The sequence below is a fragment of the Ochlerotatus camptorhynchus genome, unplaced genomic scaffold (assembly GCF_037179485.1).
Source record: "Ochlerotatus camptorhynchus isolate MF236.1 unplaced genomic scaffold, CSIRO-AGI_Acam_v1.1 ptg000062l, whole genome shotgun sequence".
NCBI lineage: Eukaryota > Metazoa > Arthropoda > Insecta > Diptera > Culicidae > Ochlerotatus > Ochlerotatus camptorhynchus.
The window spans coordinates 5,586,497-5,610,561 of record NW_027040552.1 but is presented as its reverse complement, the minus strand read 5'-3'; the positions used below and the strand labels follow the sequence as shown (position 1 = coordinate 5,610,561).

At 40.6% G+C, this 24,065-nt stretch overlaps 2 protein-coding genes across 5 annotated transcripts in view; one reads left to right on the top strand and one right to left on the bottom strand.

Annotated features, from left to right (window-relative positions):
• Positions 1 to 5,001: 5,001 nt before the first annotated feature.
• Grx3 (Glutaredoxin 3) lies at positions 5,002 to 6,121 on the bottom strand. The gene is made up of 3 exons (XM_065239684.1): positions 5,918 to 6,121; positions 5,428 to 5,850; positions 5,002 to 5,354 (listed from the first exon to the last, which is right to left on the bottom strand). The coding sequence occupies exons 1-3, from the start codon at positions 5,965 to 5,967 to the stop codon at positions 5,177 to 5,179; spliced, it is 651 nt and encodes a 216-aa protein (XP_065095756.1). The 5' UTR covers positions 5,968 to 6,121; the 3' UTR covers positions 5,002 to 5,176.
• A 7,496-nt stretch (positions 6,122 to 13,617) lies between these two features.
• The window catches only part of Vha100-1 (V-type ATPase subunit a family protein Vha100-1), a 65,678-nt gene continuing 55,230 nt past the window's right edge, over positions 13,618 to 24,065 (top strand). For 2 of the 4 annotated variants that reach the window (XM_065239819.1, XM_065239818.1), the window contains exon 1: positions 13,618 to 13,794. The gene's annotated coding sequence lies outside the window, so the exon portion shown is untranslated. The remainder of the gene's footprint in view (positions 13,795 to 24,065) is intronic. The other 2 variants (XM_065239821.1, XM_065239820.1) reach the window with 1 other exon arrangement.

Genomic DNA, 24,065 nt, shown 5'->3' with positions numbered 1-24,065 from the left:
CCGGCTAAACTTCAACAGCCACGTCGAATATGCCTGTGAGAAGGCTTCGAAGGCCATCAACGCGATAGCTAGAATCATGCCAAACAACGCTGGTCCCAGCAGTAGCAATAGGCGTCTCTGGCCAGCGTGTCATCATCGATACTGAGATATAGAGGTCCAGCCTGGGTTCCAGCGCTGGAAACGAAGCAGAACCAAAGGAAACTGAGCAGTACGTTCCGGCTCATGGCCATGCGAGTCGTGAGTGCGTACAGAACCATCTCGTCGGAAGCAGTATGCGTTATCGCCGGTATGATCCCAATCGGCATCACCCTGGCGGAGGACAGCGAGTGCTACAGGCGGAGAGAAGCCGGAAGAGTACGGAAAGTTGTGAGAGTGGAGTCATTGGCTAAGTGGCAACAGGAGTGGAACACGACGGAGAACGGTAGATGGACACAAAGACTAATACCGATTCTTTCGACCTGGGTGAACAGAAAACACGGAGAAGTCAATTTCCACCTAACGCAGTTCCTGTCTGGCCACGGCTGCTTCAGGAAATACCTGCATCGGTTCGGACACGCAGCGTCACCCCTTTGTCCGGAGTGTGGCAACGTCGATGAAACGCCGGAGCATGTGGTCTTCGACTGTCCAAGGTTCGAGGCAGTGCGAACGGAGATGCCCGTCCTTAACGTGGAGAATGTCGTCGTTGATTGTGTCGAGAGGAGGACACTTGGAATGCCGTCAGCAGGGCAGTCACGTAGATTATGTCGGAGCTGCAGCCTAAATGGAGAGAAGAGCAGCGATCTAGCAACGCCAGCTAGTGCTGAGAGTACGACAAGTGCATGAGCACAGCCACCCCTCGAAGTAGTCGCTTTACAGTGATCCCGGGGGGATCCAGGCAGAGGAGAGAGTAAGGAATGGGTTTTAGTGGAGCTGTACTAGGCAACTAGTGGATACCACACCGTGCCAACTTCACTACAGGCCAGGCTTCTTGAAGGTTTCCTAAACCTTACTATAAAAAAAAAAAGAAAACAAAAAACACATGCATAACGTACATAATTTTCAACTAGCCCCTCAACTCCCTTCCCCTGCTTTGATTTTGCCACCACTGCACATTTAATTCTCGAAAAATGTCATTATTGAGCTAGACAATCAATAAAATACGAATACGACTGTACAAAACAGTCCACCTCAACCAAAACTAATTGAATCATATAGGCTGACAAAATCGGGTCACCACTGTATTTTAATTAATTTCTTCGGAGAAAGTCGTCTGTAACTTCGTTTGTGGTAATACCAACAATCAATACGAAACTATCGATTTTAAATTGGCTCACTACTTGACTACACAGCAAAAAAAGTTGTTGAATACTACATCGAAACTGCTGCAACCAGGTCAATCCATCGGTTGCGTAATATCACATTGTACGTTGTACATCGATTTTGCGAACAAAATTACATCCATTGATGTAATATTGTATCTGCTTTTTGCTATTACATCATTATTTCATACATCAGCTTGAATTACGTTGATCGATATTACTTTTTTTTTGCTGTGTAGCCTATTGGTCCCAAGCAAACGATTAACGTACCCCATTCAAGACGAAATTCTATTACTACACTATGTTTGTTTTGATTTGCTATGAAAGTTTGACAGATAAAATGAGGGGTTCGTGGATTTTCCTATGTTTCCAGGGGTGCATCGATTAGCTTGGGCCGAAGAGAGTACCAGAGCTGAGCCAAAAAGTTGAGTACGTTTCTTCTGGACCTTCTAGTCTTAGAGTTACCTCTATGGTATCTCCCCGTACGCGCTGAGAAACTTTGTTATTTTCTCGATCGTGACGTGTTCTGACAGATTAAAGAGCCTCACTACCAGCGCTCTATCCTCCATCACCAATCGTAATTTGTAAGACTTCCCATCGACTGTCAGCTCGTGCATGTTGTCGTTTCCCTCGACGACTTTTTGCGACATTTCGAGGCACGCGGCTTTAAAAAAGGCAACTCCGGTGTTGCGGCTGTATTGAATCCGCAAAACCTCTTCTCGTTTCATGCCCAGCGTCTCTCCAACGAACTGGTGGACCTCCTCGTACGATGGATTCTTCGGCACATTCGCATAGTCGATGCGAAATGTGTTTTCGCGGCGTATTATCAACAATCAATACGAAACTAACGATTTTAAATTGGCTCACCACTTTAGTAGCCTATTGGTCCCAAGCAAACGATTAACGTACCCTATTCTAGTTGAAATTCTATTACTACACTATGTTTGTTTTGATTCGCTATGAAAGTTTGACAGATAACATCAGGGGTGTGTGGATTCATGCAGAACATGCAGGGGTGAGTGAAATAGCTTGGGACCGCTTGGGACTGTTGTTCTGGTACTGAGTGAGCCAAAAATAATAATGATTTTCTTCGGGACCCAGTGGTCTTAGAGTTACCTCTATGGTATTATCGCGGACATTGGCACGCGATAGCGGCAAAATGCGTCAGGAAACTCACGGCGATCACTCACTCACGGATACGTACTTTTAATTTGAAAAATAATCCAAAATAGCCGGCTAGTGGCTTTCGCAGACAAAGTCGATACACGCATCTGTTCTTTTTGGAAGTTGAGAGCTGATTTAGACCATTTAATCTCCCACTTAGAACCTCCTTTCCTGATTCTAGTCGACTTGAAAGCGCATCATGTAGCTTGGGGTCTCTCCGTGATGACCCGAGGGGTAAGGCTATCATTCATAATTGGCGAAAAATACGATCTCATAATTCTGAACGATTGGAGCGACACCTACACCAGTGCACAGAGGAACGTAGCTATAGATTTATCACTATGTTCGAGTAATATTATGGGTCAACTCCGTTGGCATGTTTATCACGACCCAGCTGGTAGCGATCATTACCCTATCGATATTCTCGGGAATAACAGCCCTCCAAGTACAGAACGAAGACGACGCTGGTTATTCGATCGTGCAAATGGGTCAGTTTTCGAGGTAGATATCGACAGTCGCATATTTATCGATCGTGAATACACAGCCGTGGAGTTGGGAAAGATCATTACCGCTACGGCCAAGGAACACATACCAAGAACTTCAAGCACAAGAGCAGCGACAGCTATAATCAGCTTTGGATCACCGGATTCTTCCCGGAAGAATGGAGACATAGTACCGTTATCCCAATTGCAAAAGCCGGAGCAAGATCCAAAGAATCGCGTGATTTTTGTCCAATCAGCTCAGCCAACTAGCTGCAACGGAAAAATTATGGAACGAATGGTGAACCTTGAAGAGAAAAAAAACCTCCTGAATCCCGGTCAGCATGCTTTTCGCCGAGGTCGTGGACCATCAACATACTTGGCGGACCTAGGAAGTGCACTCGACCAAGCTATGAGTGAAAATATGCACATCGACATAGCGACTCTCGATCTATCAAAAGCTACAATCGGGTGTGGCATGAAGGCGTTCTCCGCCAGCTTAAGGATTGTGGATTAATGGTGGCTTACCAAAGTTCATCCAATCCTTTTTGTCCGATCGTACTTTCCAAGTTACAGACGATATAGTCTTAGACGTTGTGGACACAAATGCTACCCGAGCCCGTATTAAACTGCAAGCTGCTATTAGAGCAGTTGCTAGATGTGCTAACTCTAGCGGATTTGAAATGGCAGCAGAGAAATGCTCTATCGCCCATATATTTAACCATAGACATATCCCTTAGTCAAGTGAAGTTACGGTGGACAACGTGCGTATCCTGTACTGAAAAGTCGTTAAAATACTTGGGGTGTATCTCGATCGACATCTTTCGCTTAATCACCACTTTGAACAGCTAAGAGCCGATCTAAAAAAGAGAACTTGCTTACTGCAAACTAATGATCGAGGCCAGTCCATCAGTAATCGAAACACAAACATGAACCTGAGAAGCAGCTTAATTTTGACAAAAATCTTCTATGGTGTAGAAATGACATGCCAAAATTCCACCCAATTGATTAAGTCGCTTGCACCATTTGTTTTTTTTTTTGTTTTGGTTCGTGAAGCCTCTGGACTTGCTTAAGATTGGCCTACGAGAGGGGAATACGATACATAATATAGTTAAAAATTAAAATGTATTTTTCCTATACCATAGAGCAGCAAAATTCTTCCGATTAAATGGATAGGGTGAACGCTGTTTGGCATAACTATATCACAAAACTTTCCAGATAAAATAATAACATAAATAAATACTAACTAGTCAACTTTCCATTTCTCGATATTGAAGGAAACACCGAGATAGGAGTTTGTTCCCTGTCAACTCTGCGACGACGATTTCGACTTGGCTGATCCACGGACAACTCTATGCCAGAGGACGATAAGAATTGTTTATGCTTCAGACCTGATTATTATTTTTTGTAGGGTAAGTGTGCCAATTTTGGCACTAGTGCTCCAATTTTTGGCGCTAGGGCCTAAATAAAATTTGAAATAGTTTTTCATGGTTTTATTTACATTCACATATTCACATACATGGCAAAATCTATGATCTAACCTTGTATCGAAATAAATTTTGAAATTACGTATTACGTTTTGTATTTTTGCAATTATTGTTCTTTTTCTTTTGTGTGCTTCGTCTTTCTATTTTGCAAATATATGAAGTTTTACACCTATTTTCCAAAAAGGCTTTTCCAGATAAGTCCTTTATTTAGACAACATAAGACCGATGAAGTGAATAATTATATAACTAAACAAAATTGCTTCCTATAATAGTGTAGCAACGCTAGTTCAAATTAACTACGTAGCTGGGACTTCTGTTTTGTATGTGCTCAGGACACTGCTCTGTTCATCGACTTTCCTTGGTAGACGAGCGAATTGCAAAAGTTGAAATCGACCAAGATAGCTTAAAAGAAATAAATCGAATATGGCACGCTTCCGCAGAAACATCACTGCGTTAGACCCAAACAGTTACATCACTCACATTAAATCAAGAATTTGTCACAGCACCCAACAATCGAGGAATAATGCGATAAGGCAAGGCTTTCGAAGAAAGTCACTCGAAACCAAAAAACTATAATCTCGAAAACTCAAAATGTGCACTCATCCAATTCTAATAATTTCCATGTCCCATGTGTTGTTGCTTATCAACATATGAACGAAGACTAAGAGAAAAAAAAAACAAGCTTTACCTCACTCTTTTGTCCCTTTGGGGGGAAAGGAATACTTCCGGCGTCCCACAGCATCAATTATTAAGCATCCAGAGTCGCGTTGAGTTCTCCTCCGGTTAGCAGCTCCTTGATGATATCGAGTCCACCGATCAGCTCACCTTTGACGTAAACCTGCGGATAAGTAGGCCAATCCGAGTAGGTCTTCAGGCCCTGCCGAACCTCTTCGTCGGTGAGAATATCGAACGTATCGTACTGCACCCTAACAAACAAAAGAGACGAAATTTGAAATTCAAATCAACGTTCATTCCTCGCACAGATTCATGCCAACAAACCCCGTCTCGTTCATGATCGCTATCAGCTGCTTGGAGAATCCACAGCGGGGTGTATTCCGGTCACCCTTTATGAATATCATCACGTTGGAGCGGTTTATCAGTGCCTTCAGTCTATCCTCCAAAGTGGCCGCGGCAGGCGCATCAGCCACGGAACCGGCCAACTTGCGACACTTGATCGTCAGCGCAGCAATGTCCACTCCGTCGATTCGATCCACCGCTGTACCGGCTTTGAAGAAGATCACCGTCGGGACCGCATCGATTTGATGTTTCAGTGCCACCTCGGACAAGTCCTCCGCCGGAACATCCAGGAACTGCAGCCCGCTGAAGGTCGTTTGTTTTGCCATCTCGGACATGACCGAAAGGATCTGTTTGCACTGGTCGGCCCATTCGGCGGAAAACAACACAACCGTTACTGATGATGATCTGCGGGACGATACCCATGGCCAATTGTTGTGATTTGGACGGACATAGAAAACACTTTACGACTTACCCTATTAGCTTATTGTACTGATCAACGCTGGTTACATTTGTAACGGCCATGCTGGTAGTGGTTCCTATTTTCACAAAATTTAACTTAAAACGACTGGGATAAATAAAGAACGCGCCGGTTTCTTGCACGGACAATCTGTGGGCAGCTGGAAAATTCGAGGTAGATTGCGGAATCGCGGATGATCTTTTCGATCACACAACCGGAGCTGTCAAATCAAGGATGCGCGGGGTGATGACGGATGAAATTGACGACCGAGGGGTCGCTTGATGATATTTGCGAGAGAATATTATTTGTCGGAGTTCGATCGGCCCAAGGTTTATAAAAATCATAGTGAAGTTGAATGCATTGTTCAAGACAGAGACGATGTTAAATAATAAGAGACGCGCAAGAAGACTGAAGCCAAAAATTTAAATCAAACCGTCAAACGCGGTTCCAATCGAGCAATGTAAATAAACACGAGTGCTTCACGAAGTATTGAGATTGGGGTTGAATTTAGTTGTTGAGGTTGTTTGTCTTTATTAAGGAGATTTTCAGCTAGACGCTGGTTAATACCACAGACCGACATACAAATTAGTACCAACAATCAATACGAAACTAACGAATTCAAATTGGCTCACTACTTGACTAGCCTATTGGTCCCAAGCAAACGATTAACGTACCCCATTCTATTCGAAATTCTACTACTACACAATGTTTGTTTTGATTCGCCATGAAAGTTTGACAGATAAAATGAGGGGTTAGTGGATTTTCTTATGTTTCGAGGGGCGAATCGATTAGCTTGGGACCGAAGAGAGTACCAGAGCTGAGCCAAAAAGTTGAGCACGTTATTTCGGGACCTTCTAGCAACAATCAATACAAAACTAACGATTTTAAATTGGCTCACCACTTTAGTAGCCTACTGGTCCCAAGCAAACGATTAACGTACCCTATTCTAGTCGAAATTCTAGTACTACGCAATGTTTGTTTTGATTCGCTATGAAAGTTTGACAGATAAAATGAGGGGTTATTGGTTTTTCCTATGTTTCAAGGGGTGATTCGACAAGCTTGGGACCGAAGATAGTACCAGAGGTGAGCCAAAAAGTTGAGCACGTTTCTTCGGGACCTACTTGTCTTAGAGTTATCTTTATGCTTCTAGTCTTAGAGTTAACTCTATGTTAGTACCGTTGTACTTCTTTAATCTAGTACCTCAAAACGTACAATTTGTGGTACTAGCTTAAAGTAGTACAACGGTAGTACAACAGTGAACTTTGTATGTCTGTACAAGGTATAACCAACAATCAATACGAAACTAACGATTTTAAATTGGCTCACCACTTTAGTAGCCTATTTGTCCCAAGCAAACGATTAACATACCCTATTCTAGTTGAAATTCTATTACTACACTATGTTTGTTTTGATTCGCTATGAAAGTTTGACAGATAACATCAGGGGTGTGTGGATTCATGCAGAACATGCAGGGGTGAGTGAAATAGCTTGGGACTGCTTGGGACCGTTGTTCTGGTACTGAGTGAGCCAAAAATAATAATGATTTTCTTCGGGACCCAGTGGTCTTAGAGTTACCTCTATGGTGATATTATTGTATTCTCGTTATTTTCTCACAAAATATTTGCTCCAGCACAACGAAATATTTACCACCGACAAACCGACATGAAACTTAAACTTAACTCTTGATCGATAATCCATAACGGCTGATTCAAATGTGCAGCGATCCCATCTGTCAAAACCATAGAAATATTTTATCTAGATAAAAATAATTTGTCCGAAATAGATTACACACGAACCAACTAATAAATTTTGTACGTGTGTTCGTGGCTAAGATAAATATTTTCCGTGAACACGGCGGCAGATGTCAGTTTTGTGCTTTGATCAGAAATTTCTTTTTAATTTGTATGATCATTCATGTCGGTTTGTCGGTGGAAATACATCTACACAGCCTCTGTAACAAAGATCAAGGCGTTGTCGGTGTAATTTTTCAAGATAGTAAAATTTGTGAAAGACTTAAAAAGAGATTTCACTCATACATGATAGGAAGCAGCAATCGTAGATTGAATAATTTTGAGCAACGCTCTGTAGAATATACCCTTCAATGTGGTATATTTGGTTTCTCTCAGAGTTGTTAAAAATGGAGTCTTCAAATACTTCAATTGAATAGCGGTACTACCAATACGGTGAAAAAAGTATTAATTTCACTGTGATGCTGAAGCAGACGACAGTCGCTCAAATTAAAAGTCACTTGAAGTAAACACAAAATTGCTGGTTGCCAAACCTTGCAGAAAAAGAAATTAGTTGGCCGTGCAACCAGATTTACTTTTATTCTCTCCACGCGTCTCTTATATAACATCGTCTCTGGTTCAAGCTATAGAGATTGCTAAAGTGCGAGCTAAAGTGTGATTGTGTCAGTGATTTGTTTTCGTCAGGAAAATTTTCCATTATGAAGTTTTTTTTTCCTGAAGAAAACATTTTGCGTATACGTATACGTGATGTGCGGTGTGCGTACGATAAACGGCAGCAATCTCTTTAGAGATTTTCACGTCCAGTTGTATTGGTGGGATATGTGAGAGCGTGTTAGTGAAAAACCGAGGAAAATACATAATAAATCGCTGTCAAACTCATTTTGACAGATCTAATTTCATTAATTTTACAAATCTGTATACACTCTACCATTATAGCAACCGGTCCGCACTCGTGTTTATCTCAGTTACCATGGGAACGTAATTTGTGATTAGCCCCGGTCCCTTTCAAATTGTATAATTATTTATGTAAAGCCTGGTACGCAGCTGAAAAGTAATGACGTTTTTACGTGCTACGGGATAGAGGACACGGAATGCTAAAGAAATTTCTTTTAATTAGCATTTCTTGACCCAGTACACAGTTCAAAAGAAATCGGTAAAGGAAAGATCGATTACATTAGTATCGTCATCGACATGAAGGTGGCGCATTCTGAATGCAATTTCATTTTCCTTGCGGAATAATGGTCTGACCAATTATTCCGTTAGGTAATTTTAACGTTTGTTGTAAAAATGATGTTTTGGATGCATTTTAACAACATAAAAATTGATAATTGTTGATTTTAAAATTAGACGACACCTACCTATGATCTCAAAATTTAGCAAAAGACACCTCCCTATAGCTGTCAAATTTACTTTTGGGAATATTCCTCAAAAATTACTTTTCCGTTTTCTTTTCAGCTGCGTACCAGGCTTAAGACCATAAATTTGAAATGACTTTTCACATTCATCTATGGCGGTAAGCTCCAACTCGGATTAACTTTTAATACCGTCCCTGTTTGTATGATCTGAAAAATGTTTGCTCAGAGTTATGTTGATTAACTCTGATGTCGACATCAAACCAGCCGGACATTCTTGATCGGGATTTAATCCGAGGATAATACCGGTTGGAGCTTACCACCACTAGTGATGGCCGATTTTCATTCGAATAATCGATTAATCGATTAACGAACCGAAAAGTAAAATATTTGTAATCGGTTATATCATGCTGATATAAGCATTAACATCTCCAGAGGATCATCACCGATCGTTTCAAACATGTGCTTCACTCTCATTGGGGGAAAAATGGCAGCATAGCGAACAAAAAATAATAGATTAGTTCGAGGGGGGTGACACATCTAAATCTCAATTCTAGATGCTCAAAAAATCTCACACTAGCGAATCAATCTTCAAAAAATCATCTTTAATTTCTCGCATCGTGCTTCATCTTTTTGCAGGAAATCTTCAAAATCGATATAAATCTTCAATCTATCTACTCAGCGTGCCTGCAGCTAGCCACAGCAAAACACAATCTTTTCTGCATCGTAGATAGAGTTGTCCCCATTGGATTAGTTGTTAATCGAGTAATTAAAAAATGCGACATCTCTAATTTTGGTGTGATTGTTTTGATCAAAAAGAGCGCATATTTCATCTCTGTACCGAGGGGGCAGCAAAACCACAAAATTACCTTGAATACCGTATTCATTGAATGAAAGGGACCGTGAAAGAGGACACTAAAATAGAAAGTTTTTCTTCCGAGTGTTTCATCTTAGTATTCTTCTTTGATTATAGTACCCATTAATAAATACAATTTCACCCATTTTGAAGTAAAGTAGGTTAACCCATTTAATGGGTAAAAAAAAACACATTAATGAGTAACGTTTACCCACTTATGGGTACCAATTAATCATTAATGGGTATTAGTTACCCATTCATGGATCATATTTTTGCCCATTAAATGGGTTAACCCCGGGACGGGACTTGACAATCCAGTCTTAATGTTTTTGATGAATGCCCGTCGATAATTAGTGCATGGTGTTTGGCGGAGTTGACCAATGATGCCAGGATTGCAGAATGATTGGATTGCAGAATGATTCTTCCATTTGCATTTTAATTAGATTCGAAGTTTCTACCGCAGTTTAGCACCTTGCACATCATTTTTGATTAACACATTAAAAACAACCATAAACAAACAAGAATATCCATCGAGCCCGAGGGGCACGCAATACAAAGAACCGGGGCGTTGAAGTTAAAATGCAATCAAAAGTACTTAAAGTAATTAATGCGTTTTGAAGTAGTACTGACGGTAATTAAAATTATCTATCCGTAATTAATGTTATTAAAAGTGTAGAAAATGTAATTGATGTACGTTCACATTACAGCTTACACGCAGAAAAATTTACCGTCGAAACAAAAATATTTGAGGTAAATTTAAACGTAAACTCAGTTTGTTCTGGCCACAAACATAAACTAGGTTGATTTCAAACGTATTCTATGTTTGAATCCACTGATAATAATGTTTAAAACAAAAATAATGTTACGTTTATTTTAAAAATATTCGTGTTGAAAATAAACGTGAATATTTTTGATTTATTTGAAAACTATATGCGATCAAAAATTAATATGTTTATTTTAAACATGCTTTTCATGTTTAAAATAAACAAACATATTTTGAAATAATTTTAGCATTTGAATGCTGGATAAATCAAAATAAAATGGATAGCAAATAAATGGAAATTCCTGCGATTATGGAAAGTCTGTGGATGTTTGGATCCGGGGGGCCGTCGGGGTGGGTGTCCGATCCGATCCAGTTCAGTAAAACCGGTGAAACTTTGTGATATTAGCGTCATTTTGTCGTTTCTGACATTGGTCCTCATACCGGCCTCTTTCTATGTTTAGTATTCGGGGATGATCTGTTTTTCTTTCGACGTCGGGTGGGGGGTGAGGATGATATGGGGATCGGCATCAGAAACGACGGATTGACGTTAATATTGTGATGTTCCACCGGTTTTGTCGAGCTTGGAACACTTGCTTGCGTGGGTTTCCGGACCCTCTACTTCGGTTTCGCCGCTTGCAGGCCGTTTTCGGTTAAGTTCGCCGAATGTAAACAAGAAGGAAAAAAGGACACGCTAAAAATGTATATGATTATGTATTGTTGAAATAAACATGCTTTTGAATTTAATTTAAGCAAACATATTTTTGTTGAAAACATGTTTTTAATTTACTTTGAACTATTTATATTTTTATTTAATAAACATATATATTTTTAACTTAAATGAACAAAATTTGGTTCCGTGTATATCACGTGATATACGCTGCCTTGCAATGAGCACTCATACATTCAGTTTTCACTGGAAATCCTATGTATGAGTGTTCATTGCAAGACAGCCTATATTACGTGATATAGGCTGTAATGTGAACGGGGTATTAATTTCGAAACTTCAACTGTAATTAATGGAGTTAAAAAGTAGTTAATGTTCTACATTGTGTAATTAATGTAATTAAAGCAGGAATTAATTTAATTACAGCAGTTGCCTGCGTTGGAGTTAAAGGTTATTGCGTGCCCCTAGCAAAATAGCCATAACAATTTTATTATGGGGAATTTCCCTTAGCTGCTAGTGGTGTTAGTATGTGTGGGCGAGCTATCAGTCAAGCCAAATCGACGATCATATGCATCGTTTACAAAAGCTGATACGTCCCTTTTAAAAAGTAATCGAGAAAAGGCCACACGCTAACTTGCAAGTACCCATTTAATGAGTATCTTATACTCTTTTTTGGAATCCATACTAAGTTGTCAAAAAATGGGTATTTTCAAAAAATGAAAAATGGTTACTTTTTATTCACTTTAAAAAATGTCTTTTGGAATAAAAATGGGTAAACACATTATTATTATTTAGCATTTTGGTGACATGTCGAAAAAAATCACGGATCAAGACGAACGCGAAGGAAGCTCGAACGGAAGTTTGACTGTGCTAGCAGATTCCATCTGGCCGGTGTTAATTCAGGTGAAAAAAATGTTCATGCAAATAGTGCCCCGGACAGACATCTCTTTATTGCAGCAGCACGACGAAAAACAGCAAACCGAGGTGATTTTCACGAGGTAAGAGCTAGAAGTGGTATGAGTGCACACGCTAACTTGAAAGTACCCATTAATGGGTAAAAAAAGACCCATTTTGAAGAAAAGTGGCTTAACTCATTAAATGAGTAAACCCAATAATACTCATTAATGAGTATTTGACGCATACTTCAAAAAATGGGTACTTTTTAACCTTCATGTTCTTGCTGGGGATGAATAAAAAATACCCATTTTTTCAACAAATTTACTTTATGGGCTTCCTGCTGTCTATTATTTAACCGAATATGAAAAGTAGTCAAAAGAAAAACGAATAAGAATCTTTTAAATTGTTTTATGTTTAACACTCATATAATCAAATATGTGTAAAAGGTTGTAAACTGTCACCCTTTAGCGAGAAGAGGCTGTTCTGGCCTCGGTTCCGGCTGTTCGAATTTCAAAACAAGTCACCGTCTTCCATTACTGAACCATCCTGATATTCGATGGAATTCCACTGGTTCCACGGCCACCCTGTAAAATTTGTTGAAACTCAGTACTGGACATTCACTCGCCAGTCTCCACTATTAGAAGCTAACGTCAATCTCCTGTACTTTTATTCCGCTAACCTGGAACGGAACTGAGAATGGAACTCATACCACTTCTAGCTCTTACCTCGTGAAAATCACCTCGGTTTGCTGTTTTTCGTCGTGCTGCTGCAATAAAGAGATGTCTGTCCGGGGCACTATTTGCATGAACATTTTTTTCACCTGAATTAACACCGGCCAGATGGAATCTGCTAGCACAGTCAAACTTCCGTTCGAGCTTCCTTCGCGTTCGTCTTGATCCGTGATTTTTTTCGACATGTCACCAAAATGCTAAATAATAATAATGTGTTTACCCATTTTTATTCCAAAAGACATTTTTTAAAGTGAATAAAAAGTAACCATTTTTCATTTTTTGAAAATACCCATTTTTTGACAACTTAGTATGGATTCCAAAAAAGAGTATAAGATACTCATTAAATGGGTACTTGCAAGTTAGCGTGCACAAGAAGTTTTGTATCCAAAAGCTGCTGAGGCTTTTTCAATTGTTGGCCTTGATTTGTGCTGTCAAACATTGTATAGTTCCTACCGTTCATTAGAAACCTTTGTCCTGGTCACTCTATATACGAAAAAAATTAAAATAAACACCAACAAAGCATTGACGGCTGTCATGACCAGGAAAACTCTCTTTACTCCAACGGTATTTTTCCACAACTTGTGTTAAAAAAAAGCCAGAAATCTTCTTTCCTTCACTTTCTCACGTAAAACCGCAAACAAAAACACCACTATCGTAAACGCCAAAGCTGCTGTTCGGTTTCGTTTCACATTCGGCTCGGCTCGACTGTCAGTCTTCGGTAGCCAGCGCACAAAGAAGGACGGTCGCGTAGTAGTGTCGAGTGTGTTTTGTGTGCAAAAGAGGGAGTGAAATTTTCTCTGAACATCTTGGAAGTGGGGATTCATCACCGTCACCGTCACCGTCAGAATATTTTGGTTGGAAGACCATTTGCATTCCTCAAGGTATGTAATTGAATTGTCCAAGGAGAACTCGGTCAAACGCGGTTTTGTTGGCAAGGTATAATAAATTGGTTAAGGCAAGTTCCGGGGAAATTCCAGTCCAGCCCAGCAGTAAACTGTACCCGAAATCAGGAAATCGATAATGTGGAAGTGGCATTTATGAGAGTGATGAGACATCGCATCGGTGCAAATCATTATCGTCGGTAAATTGATAATGTGTGAATTGCGATGGTATACTTCCGAAAGTTGGTAAATACCTAGTGGTCATTTGCGATTGTCGCCTGTAACTGATCGGGAATGACTAATGAGAGAGGGGCGTAGCGCTAATTACAAGCGATCAAGCGGCGTTGCTATCGTCTTGTTTTAGAGCAGTGCTGCCAAAGACAGGGCTGTAATATGGGGTGCCTTCTGAATTGGAATTTGCAGAATACATTTTTATGCATATCTTGTATGAAAAATTTCATTACCGTATGCGTGATAATGTTTGCACCATTAAGCAATGACAAAATTTAAAAAAAAAATCTGAGTGCGGTTCGAGGTGTGGCACGGAGCCCCATCTGGTTGAAATACAACATTTGGCTTCGGACCGTACTGTTCTTTGATCCACGGAAGAACATACTTATTAAAAATCCCGATGTAGACCTCCGTGTTGACCTTGTCGCCTTCTGGAATGAACACCGGGTCCATTTTTTTTACCATCGGAAGCCACCAATCCAAACACCATAATGCTAGCAGGATGCTTGGTCAGATATACGTTCTTGTGCTCGTCGGCCATGTCTTTTACCGGAAGAGAACTAATATATCGGTCGGTTCTGGGATTTGATACGGGATCGACGGTAAACATGCTCTCGTCGGTGAACAGGATTACCGGATTTTTTCGCTTTTCTTGCATCGTTCGACTCGTAGCTCCCGGATGCGGTTGGTAATGGTGTGAGTTTTTTTTCCGTGCCCTCGACTTCGCCCCGCAATCTTCCTTTACGATCTTCCGTGCCGTAAAGTCACTGATCCCGTGTTCCTTTGCCATTTTCCTTATTGAACGCACTGGATTCACCCGAATCTTCCTTTTGATAGTAGCGATAACCTTCGGAACCCGAGCTGACCTTGGACGACCTGTGGCCACCTTCGCGGATAGTTGTCCTTTCTTTTCTCGGTCTAAAACCCTTTTGACGGTCCACCGGGACACTCCCACGGCGATTGAGATGTCTTTTTGCGACATTTGCGCGTGGGACAAATCACGAATACGCTGCCACTTTGTCATGGTGCAACTGTCAAACTAAGTAAATCATTTTCTTTTATACACAGCCTACTACGGTATGAGCTATGGGTTACGTGCATGCAAAGAAAACCAAGGCGTTGTATGAACAGGTGAAACGGGAACCTTATTTGTAAGATGGTGCAAACATTATCACGCTTACGGTACATTAAATGTTATTCTTATGTAAACTTTGGTAAATTAAAAATAGGACTACACTGAACCTAATAAGCAACGGCCTCAGCCACCGAATCGAAGCTTCCAACGAGAACATTGTCCGGGGGAGGCACTTCAATTTTCCGACAGGACAATAACTTCAACCGGAATCAGACTTGGAGGTGGGGTTTAATATGTCCACACGGTAAAATAGTCCAATGATCGGACAAATGGAGAGAAGTATGATGTATCTGGAGAAAATCTGGGGCGCTGTCGATGGTAGGAAAACAAATACCGGTGAAGATTCTACCTCCGAACATGGTTCGAGTGATCATCGAAAGCGAATTCATCGATGTCAGTTACGATGAGGAACGAATCAAGGAAATGAATGTCGGTTGGCTGTTCAACGAAGTGGTGAAGCGTTACGGAATCAAACATGGCAAATGACCATTGATGAAACTACTACGCCCAGATGGTAGCCTTTGTATGGACACCGATCCCCTTACGACCTTCTATGTGGATCGGATTCCATAATCAATTAGTACCTCATAGAGTTCGATAAGCTGCGTTAGATCAGTTTTACAAGGATTATTGCAAACATCGCGATGTTGAAATGCTTACTGAACTGCTCCAATCGCTGGGCACCATGGAAAACACCGGTCACTCTACACTTCGCCGGGACTTCTTCAAGCGCTGGGTTACCAGGGTCGTGTCTGAGAGCTTAACCTATCCTTCAACCAACTCACCGTTGTCGACTTTCAGGAGCTCACCTTCAAGCCCAACAACTGACCAATCAACATCTTACAATATCACTTAACCTCCTTCGGCTGTGATTTCAGCTCCGTCACGAATCTCCCCGCCCCAAATCGATCTACCAACGTCTTCAACGCTCCTTTCACTTCCTCCTTCAGGGTATCGCTCTCCCCACTAACAAACTCACTAATCACATTCCGAATCGGCATTATGACCAGTGGCAGTCCCTTCATGGTCATCTTTTCAATCAGCTGCCGGAACGATGCCACCCCCTGCCCAACTTCGATCAAACTGTTCTGAAACACCAAAGCCTTCCGCACCAGATCCTTAAACAGTTCGATCGTCTTGAGTGGAGGTTTATCGATCTCGAAGTCGGTAGCGACTCCAGCACCATTCGGATGAATTTCAGTATTACCCCCAGATTACAGTTGTACTTGGCAACGGTCATCGCCTTGATGACCTCGCTTATCCTAATGTGCGCTGTGAGGAATCCATGGCAGAACTTCGCCGGAAATTCACATTTTGGCACAAACACAAAGCAGGCGCAGATATAGTACAGTGTTGCCAGTAACTTTAAATATCATGAACATTTCTTATCATGGGTGCCAATGAAAGTGTCTCTGTGTTTGTCCATCTGTATTTTTGGCACACTGTGCAGAGTGATCAACCCCTTGGTCCCATAGCACAAATCAGCAAGTCGAGAAAAACGCGTTTAAAATTTGCTTAACACCATTGTTTTGTATGTAATGGGACAACCCGTTTGTCAATTTTTCCAAACTTTTCCAGAACGAATCATTTAGTATTATGACAATATGGGTGACTCTATTGAAAAATCAGTTTTGATAAAAACGCAAATGGGACCGACTTGCGATGAACGGCACGCGTTTATTTGTGAAATTCACATCACTTGCGCAGGCAATAAATTTGGCAAGGCATTTGTGACCAGCATACACCTTGCGGTCGTATGAAACAGGTCCAAATCTGTCCAAATCCACCCGTAAACTTTTTTGTTTTGGCACTGATTATGGCAAAATAGTGAACTTTTCATGAACATTAATGGCAAATAACTCACCAACACTAGTGGACTGGCGAAGACGAATCCTACTGAGCCAAACGAACTGTAACAATGTGGATCCAAACGGACAAACGTTTCGATTGTGGAGAGTATTGCGATCACTAAGCATTATTCAACCACAACAAAAATCAGAGAAGCACTATTCAACAAATACATAACTCCATTTAGGACATTCGATTTTAGCCTTTGAACACTTGCAAGCATAACAGGCAGTTGCAGGTAATGAATCAGTGGTGCTAGTTTCACGGAATTTCTATTCGTAATTAAATTCCGTAGATTTCATACGCGAAATAAGTAAATTGATCAAATCCGTAAATGACAAAAAAAAAATCGTAGAAATGGCATCACAACGTAGAAGAAATAGGGGAAATGTATGTAATGTCGGCCTACATGTCCCTAATTTGGGCCCATCGGTAAAAGTCTGCTATTTATCTAAGAGATGAACTAGCCTATGGCTAAAAATCTCTTTAATAAAGTAAAAAAAAATGCTATTTATCAATTTTATCTAGATGAACGCGTTATTGGGACGTTGCTAATAGATATTATTGGTTGCTATTGAAAATTTAGTTGATTGCTGAATTTATGTATGGGCCCAAATTAGGGACACTGAGGTCGACATTACCTGCATTTCCCCTAAATAGGGTATGTTTTTCAAACGAATTCTTGATACCTACCTAAACAATTTCTAGAGAGATCAAAGTTCAGCAATTATTCATTCATTGATCGGCCCTTAGGTGACCCACTTTGCCCCACCTGACCATACGTGCCATTCATCGCAGTAACCAGCCAGCCATAAATTTTGACTTTGATTGCCTGCTACGATTGATAACGCACACTTTATGAAGAGCATCAACAGCGGCAAAATGAGTGGTGACATACCTACCTATTTGGATTGTAGCAGCCGACCTAGGCAAGCCAATTTTGCAAACATAGATGAGTCAAACAACAACGTGCGGTGACTTTCCAATGAGATAGCAGCAGCAGCAGTGCTCAAGCAGAAGATGTGTGCTTGTAACCTGTAATGATGCAGACCTCCTATATCTATTTACTAGACCAGCTTCGTTATTGATTTTGTATTGAGTTGTTCGCATCGTGCCGTGCCGTCGACTGTTGGGAGCGCGATTGTTGTCGTGATTGCACTCGGCGATTACGGATGCTAATTTGCGGTTGTAATTAATGGAAAACGCGCGGTCTATTTGTATTTATAGATTTTTGCTTTCAATCGTCAATGCTATTAGGGCTTCTATCCCGTGGCTTGCGACTAACTGATTGTCTCGCGTAACGTTTGCAAACTCGGCGGCGGGGATTAGTGGAAATCTAGTTGGTATTTTTTTTTTGTCGATACCACGGGCAAAGCTTCTTATCAATAAATCTGTGATGGACGGACGACATTGCGTCGAGATACAGTTTCATAGCATTAACCTTTCTACCGGAAATTTTGATTCTGATGGAAACGATTAGATTTATAGCAAGCGTTGCTTATATTTGTGTACCAAATTCGCTTATTCAGTTTTTAGATTAGTTCATTTCAAATGTGGTGTGCTTAAAGTTTATCAGTTTATCAGGTGTTGCACAACATAATTTATCTTTCGGTATCGATGGATTTATCGATGTCCGTACCTCATGGCGACAGGAATGTCGTCACTCAGTCCATGTGATGGACTGAGGCTACCAAGAGGAATTTAGAGATTTAGTTAATCAATACGGCATTGGCTTCCTGGGAATTTATACTGTCTTGCAATCATTTGCGGTCAAGCAAAGACAGTTATCATTGCCCATAAGCACATCGAACATAATTTAAAGCATCAGAGTGTTTAAGAAAATTTCGGACATTTACCCAGGCAGCGTGTTCTAAAACTTGTAAGCAGAATTTCAAGACTTCCAAAGGTTTTATTGGAAACTACGAGAAGATTTTTTTTTCCTTGATTTGTTTTCCGTCGATCTTGTTTTCCGTGCTGAGCACCAATGCTACCAACGCCAGGGGGACAGCTCCCACACCTGGACCCTAGCTATCGACCCATCAACTCATGAACCGGGGACCAACGGCTTTACTTCCCTTCCGAAGGAAGGCGTGATCAGAGATGTTATGGCTCAGAACATCCCGGCGGCGCCGACTGGGATTGAACCCAGGCCAGCTGGGGTGAGAGGTAATCACGCTTACCACTACACCATCGGCGCCGCTGACTATGAGAAGATGTTTTTTAAATCTTTATGGAAGTTTCTCTCATGCTACACATTTCCCCTTTTATAAAAAGTTCTTTTCAAACTTAGAACATCTAATTGAAAATGTCCTCAGAAAATTCCCTGAAAATCTCTTTGAAGGTCTCCCAAGAAGTTGACGTTCTCATTACTTTTTTCAGCATCCCCAAGAAGTTACGAAAATCTTGACATTCTTCAGACAATTCTTTGATCATCTTCTTCCTCACACGTCCCTAAAATATTGCTCTCACTTTTCTTAGAAAGCAAGTGATTATGGAAGTTAACTGAAGCGGCGAATTTTTCCGTATGAACTGCTTATATGAAATAGTCATTTCGAATGTCTTTTACATAATGTTGAGTACATCTTTAAGTTGTTTTCTAATAGGATAAATGCCGGCTTTGGCAATCAAAATACAAACGTTAATTTTTGAGGGGGCGACTCTATCTACAATGCAGGAAAAATTTGTTTTGCTGTGCATAGCTGCGCGCACGCTGGGTAGATAGAAAGAAGATTGATAACGATTCTGAAGATTTCCTGCAAAAATTTGATGCGCCATGCAAGTAGATGCGAGAAATGAAAGAAGATTTTGCGAAGATTGTGATTCGCTAGTGTGCGATTTGTTGAGCGTCTAGAATTGAGATTTAGATGTGTCGCTCCCCTCGTTAATTTCACTGTACTTTTCTATCAAAATATTTCACTGAATGTAGTCAAACCGTTCCTTAGCTTTCAGTTTCAATCTGATTACATTTTTACGACTGAGCCATCTTTTTATGCCAGATTTTTCTATTTTAAATATACGCAGTACAATATGCGTATGATTTCGAGTTGCCGATAATCGAACACTCAGTTAAAATTTTCATTTGAAAAAAAGGTTGTCAAAGAAAAAGAGGCAGCCAACAATAGTCACACTCACCTGAAAAGTTGGGAGATTTCTTCATCTCCGCTTAAATATTAAGCCAGGTTTACCTATATAGTCAAACTTGGCTTAACACATACGAGCGTCGCTTTGATTAATGTTTAAATTATTAGAGACGCAAAATTCAGCTCCGAAACAAAATTAAAATAATTCTAATGTAATTGAGAGTGCATTTCAACGAGAGTTCTGAGAAGAATTCTATGATGATTGGATGAGGATTCTAGGTCCAATTCTAATAAGAATTCAAAATTAGTTCTGAAATTATGCTTAAGGGGGCTCTGATGAACATTCCAACGATGGTCTCTGCGGATAGTTCTAAAAGAATTCTGGGGTGATTTCTGACGATACTTCCAAGAGAATTCAAAAGAGTTCGAAATAAATTCAGAGATGAATTCCAATGGAATCGAAATTTGACGGTTCAATCTCAAAGGAATTCTTAGAAGAGTTTCAAAGTTTGTGATGGATTTTTGTTTTGAGAATTCTGAGGAAATACTATTGGGTTTCTAAGGAGAATACGAATTGAATGCAAGGGAGAAGTCCAAGATTATTCTAAGCAGACATTTATGACACTTCTGAGGTTAGTTGCATGGAAATTCTAAGGATGGATTCATGGAAGGAGCCTTCAGGGAGTTTCTAGAATAATCAATAAAAAATCGAAAATAATCTACTTTAACTAATCATGTGTTATTACTTCATGCGTGAATTTAACGATTTACATAGTCGGAGTTTAAGCATCTCCGACTATGTAAATCGTTAAATTCACGCATGAAGTAATAATACATGATTAGTTAAAGTAGATTATTTTCGATTTCAAGTCAAATATCAGACTTAAAGTAGAGATTTTATACCATCGATGAGGAGATTCAATTATAGAGTTAATAGTTCCGTTATAGTACCGCAGTGTGAAAATTGTTTATACTAAGTAGAAAGCGAGCAAAGGACAATTTTGAGGAAGGTACGAATCGGGTAGTTGTTTACGTCAGATGGCGACTTGAGTGTGAAACAATCAATAGAACTGTTTCCGCACATCAGATGTACATGCAATGGCATTTATATAAGGTCTGGGCCAACAGGCAGCTTGCTGGTGTAAGCAAAAATGTTGTAAACATTGCTGAACATCTGCGAACAGATAGAAATACGTCACTGCCAACATACTGAGAATAGATAGAAATACGTCACTGCCAACAGCTGTTTCGTGTTAAAAGATAAACATTGCAATAAAATACGAACACCACTAAACATTTGCACATTCCACTAACACCAATAAGCCCTTTGGCCCAGACCTTATATAAACGTCATTGATGTACATGAGCAAATCGGCGATCATCTATTTTGCCAGTGGTGGCAGGGGGGACACCCCTCACCATCCCTCATTAACGGATGAGCTTGGTAAAGGAGATGCTCTAGCCTATTGTGTCCACTTTAATTCTGATATTTGATGTTAAGCATTTCCAACTACGAAAATAATCTATTTCCAAGAATTTTGTTGATTGTTCTGCAAAGTATTTCTAGAATGCAATATTATGTTTGTAAAAGCTTATTTGTATCTAAGTTTAAGAGAAAGGGAATTGTTCTAAAAAAGTTCTTGAGATCATTCTGAAGAAATTCTGTGAAAAGTTCATAGCAAATTATCAAAGTTATCTATATCAAATATTTAGAGATTTCAAATCAAATGCAGAATCAAATTCAAGATCATAAAAAAATGGGAATTACAAATTGCTAATCATCATGTATAACGTAAGCAAAAGTAAATTATTCAAATCACTTCAAATCACTTCAAATGCTCTTCACAGGAGATTCCGTTGTGAGATTCGATTAAACTAGTGGAATTTATGAAATTTGATTTTAAGTTTCATGACATAAAAAGTTTATTTCAATATCAAACCGTATTTGAATTTCTAAGTTACCATATAAATGGTTACTTATTAAGTATTTACAAGTCACTTTTTGGTCACACTCCTAATTTTAGTCATTAAAGTCACTACTATTATATCACATCAGCACTACTAGCCCTGCATGTGCTAAGGAAGAGTTTTTACGAAAATGATGAAAATAATCTTCTGCCTTGTTTGAATCAAACCCACACCTCCCAGTACGCTAGACGGCGCTCTGCCACTTTGTTACGCTAGACTAGATGTTATCATACGCATGCTTGAATCAGGAATCTTCTAGTTCCGTTTAATTTTTACTCAAATCCTGTTATTATTCCTAGAGTACAGCTTGCTACAGCCGTATCTCACTGGTTGTGCTTTGCTACAGTCCAACTGAAAACAACGCAAACGTCAAATTATGTTATTGACCAATGAACAACAAATCGCTTGGCTTCCCGGGCTGCGATAAGTTAATCTATGACGAACTTCAACCAAGCAACTTCGAAGTCGTAGCACTGCAGGAGCTTTGCTTGACGGAAAAAAAGGTATGGAAAATCGAGCATCAAGCGGCTACTTTCTACCAAAGCTGTGGCACCACCAACAAGCTGGGAACCGGCTTTGTAGTGCTGGGTAAGATGCGCCAACGCGTGATTGGTGACAGCCGATCAACGCGAGGATGTACAAGTTGAGGATTAAGGGCCATTTCTTCAACTACATTATCATCAACGTGCACTGCCCACACGAAGGGAGACCCGACGACGAGAAAGAAGCGTTCTATGCGCAGCTGGAGCAGGTGTACGACGGTTGTTCACAACGGGACGTCAAAATCGTCATCGGCGACATGAACGCTCAGGTAGGACGGGAGGCAATGTATAGACCGGCAATCGTATTGAACGACAACGGCCAACGATGCGTGAACTTTGCAGCCCCTCGGGGTATGGTAGTTCGAAGTACCTTTTTCCCCCGCAAGGATATCCACAAAGCCACCTGGAGATCACCTGACAAACACACAGAAAACCAAATCGATCACGTTCTAATCGACGGGAAATTCTTCTCCGACATTATCAACGTCCGCACGTACCGCAGTGCGAACATAGATTCGGACCACTACCTAGTTGCAGTATGCATGCGCGTCGAAGTCGAACGCCGCGACCCAACATTGAGCAACTACGGGACGCCGGAGTTGCCCAGGACTACGCGCCGCAGCTGGAAGTTGCACTACCCACGGAAGAGCAGCTTGGCGCAGCTTCTCTTGAAGATGGCTAGAGGGACATCCGTTCAGTCATAGGTAGTACTGCTGCAGTGGCACTAGGTACTACGATCCCGGACCAAAGAAATGACTGGTTTGACGGCGAATGCAAACTGTTAGTAGAGGAGAAGAATGCAGCACGGGCGAGAATGCTGCAACACCGCACGAGATTGAATGTGGAGCGATACAGACAAGCGCGGAACAGACAAAACTCGGTATTCCGAAGGAAGAAGCGCCAGCAGGAAGACCGAGATCGCGAGGCGATGGAAAATCTGTACTGCGTAAACGACACACGGAAGTTCTACGAGAAGCTAAATAGTTCGCGCAAAGGCTACGTGCCGCAAGCCGATATGTGCAAGGACTTGGACGGTAACCTTCTCACGAACGAGTGTGAGGTGATTGAGAGTGAAACGGTCGGGAGTTTCTCTTTCAGAAGAAACACTTCTTCACTCGTCTAGAGTACAACATCAATTGTATTTCTTCATCAGTTTTCATTACATTCGAACTTAACTCTACATTGAAAATCTTAACTCTACACAACATTTATTCTATGGGAGGAGCTTGGACTCACTTTTGTAAAGACGATAGCCAATCGTCATTGAATAGTCTATTTGTTCAACATGTGTTGTGGAATCGGACCACCAATGTATCTTTTCTGCACGGGTGGCATTTTGCTGGTTTTGCTTTTATTTTGAAGTGGTAAAGTCCATATTATGGTTTGGAAGAAATACATAACATGTTTATGCAAACATGTGAATGCAATAAATTTGGAATGAGGTCTGTTGTGAAATTTGGCTAAACA

What these genes read in the sequence shown, in the direction of transcription:
- Grx3 (XM_065239684.1), bottom strand. Translation starts at nt 5,967, where the DNA reads ATGGCCGTTACAAATGTAACCAGCGTTGATCAGTACAATAAGCTAATA. An exon ending in CAGTACAATAAGCTAATAGG is followed by an intron (nt 5,851 to 5,917) that starts GTAAGTCGTAAA and finishes ATCGTCCCGCAG; the next exon opens with ATCATCATCAGTAACGGTTG. An exon ending in GCGATCATGAACGAGACGGG is followed by an intron (nt 5,355 to 5,427) that starts GTTTGTTGGCAT and finishes TTTGTTTGTTAG; the next exon opens with GGTGCAGTACGATACGTTCG.